At 50.8% G+C, this 1,264-nt stretch overlaps 2 protein-coding genes across 2 annotated transcripts in view; one reads left to right on the forward strand and one right to left on the reverse strand.

Moving 5' to 3' along the window:
- Window positions 1-1,264, forward strand: part of cdh23 (cadherin-related 23) — a gene marked incomplete at both ends in the record, with an annotated part of 283,012 nt that overhangs the window by 214,881 nt on the left and 66,867 nt on the right.
- Window positions 284-790, reverse strand: LOC308373797 (uncharacterized protein; the record flags this gene model as incomplete). Its single annotated transcript, XM_080849433.1, has 1 exon — window positions 284-790. One exon carries the CDS (start codon window positions 788-790, stop codon window positions 284-286), a length of 507 nt encoding a protein of 168 aa, XP_080705559.1.

Consider the following 1,264-nt stretch of genomic DNA (forward strand, 5'->3'; position numbering starts at 1 on the left):
ACAGTACCAGTCAAAAGTTTGGACACACCTTCTCATTTTTTGAGAAGTTTTTTCTTTACTTTTATTATTTTCTTCATGATAGAACACTTTCAGCATTAATCTATTCTACAATGTAGAAAATAATAAAAGTAAAGAAAACACTTCTCCAAAAAATGTGAGGTGTGTCCAAACTTTTGACTGGTACTGTATATAATTCAGCAATGCGGTGTTGGATGGTCATTTAATGGTCACTCTCAGCAGCGGTTAGATGGCTAAGCTGGGTCCCACTTTGGGCACAGGTGGGTCAAATTTCGGTGGCATACTGCAGCAAGCAGGGCATGGCGATGTGGGGGCGATGCAGGTTGTGCCTCTGAGGCGTTGCCATGACAACCGGGGGTGTCACCGTGATGAGGGGCGGTGATATCGGCGGCGGCGGCGAGCGGCGCTGCGGGGTGCTCCGCCGCACCGAGGAAGAGGAGGAGGAAGAGACGGAGCGACGCATGGAGCCCAGGCGCTTCCACAGCTTGAGCTGGGGCTCGCTGGACAGAGGCGCCCCGCAGGAGAGGCCCTCGGCTGGGCCGCAGCCCGCCTCGCAGCCCCCCTCCGGTGGATCGGAGGAGCAGCAGACGGCCAGAAAGGCGACGCAGCCCCCAAAGAGGAGGAAGAGGCAGAGAGTGATGATGATGATGGGCAGTGGGTCATGGGTCCCCATGGGGAGGATCGAGCCCGTGGAGTTGGTCATCAGGGACAGGTTGGACGGGACCTCCTGTGCAGACAGGGAGGAGGAGTCGTTGAACAGCAGATTGCTCATCGTTGCGCTAACTGGAAGAAAAAGAAACAAACGCGTTAGAGAAAGTGTGTGTGTGCGTTTGTGTTGTTGATGGGTGTGTAGCTCTTTCTTTTCACTCATGCTATCATTTGAACCCTAAAGTAACTCATAAAAAACACTTAAAACACACAAATACACAAACAAACACAAGTACACACACACACAAACACACACACACACACACACACACACACACACACACACCGCACACACACACACACACACACACACACACACACACACACACACACACACATACAGACTTGCTTGCGTGCACAAATAGGTGGCATTTGAAGCAATTAGGTGGCCATTAAATAAACGGCCAAACAAGAGTCACTGCATGACAGAGTTTCTTGGGTTTAATACAAATTGTTTTTTATTAAAATAGCCTTTCACCCATATCAAATCACGCACCCCCCACCCCCCCTTTCCTTCGCACCCCTCCCTCCAGCTCCA

This window comes from Sprattus sprattus (assembly GCF_963457725.1).
Source record: "Sprattus sprattus genome assembly, chromosome: 12".
In the NCBI taxonomy this organism is placed as follows: Eukaryota; Metazoa; Chordata; class Actinopteri; order Clupeiformes; family Clupeidae; genus Sprattus; species Sprattus sprattus.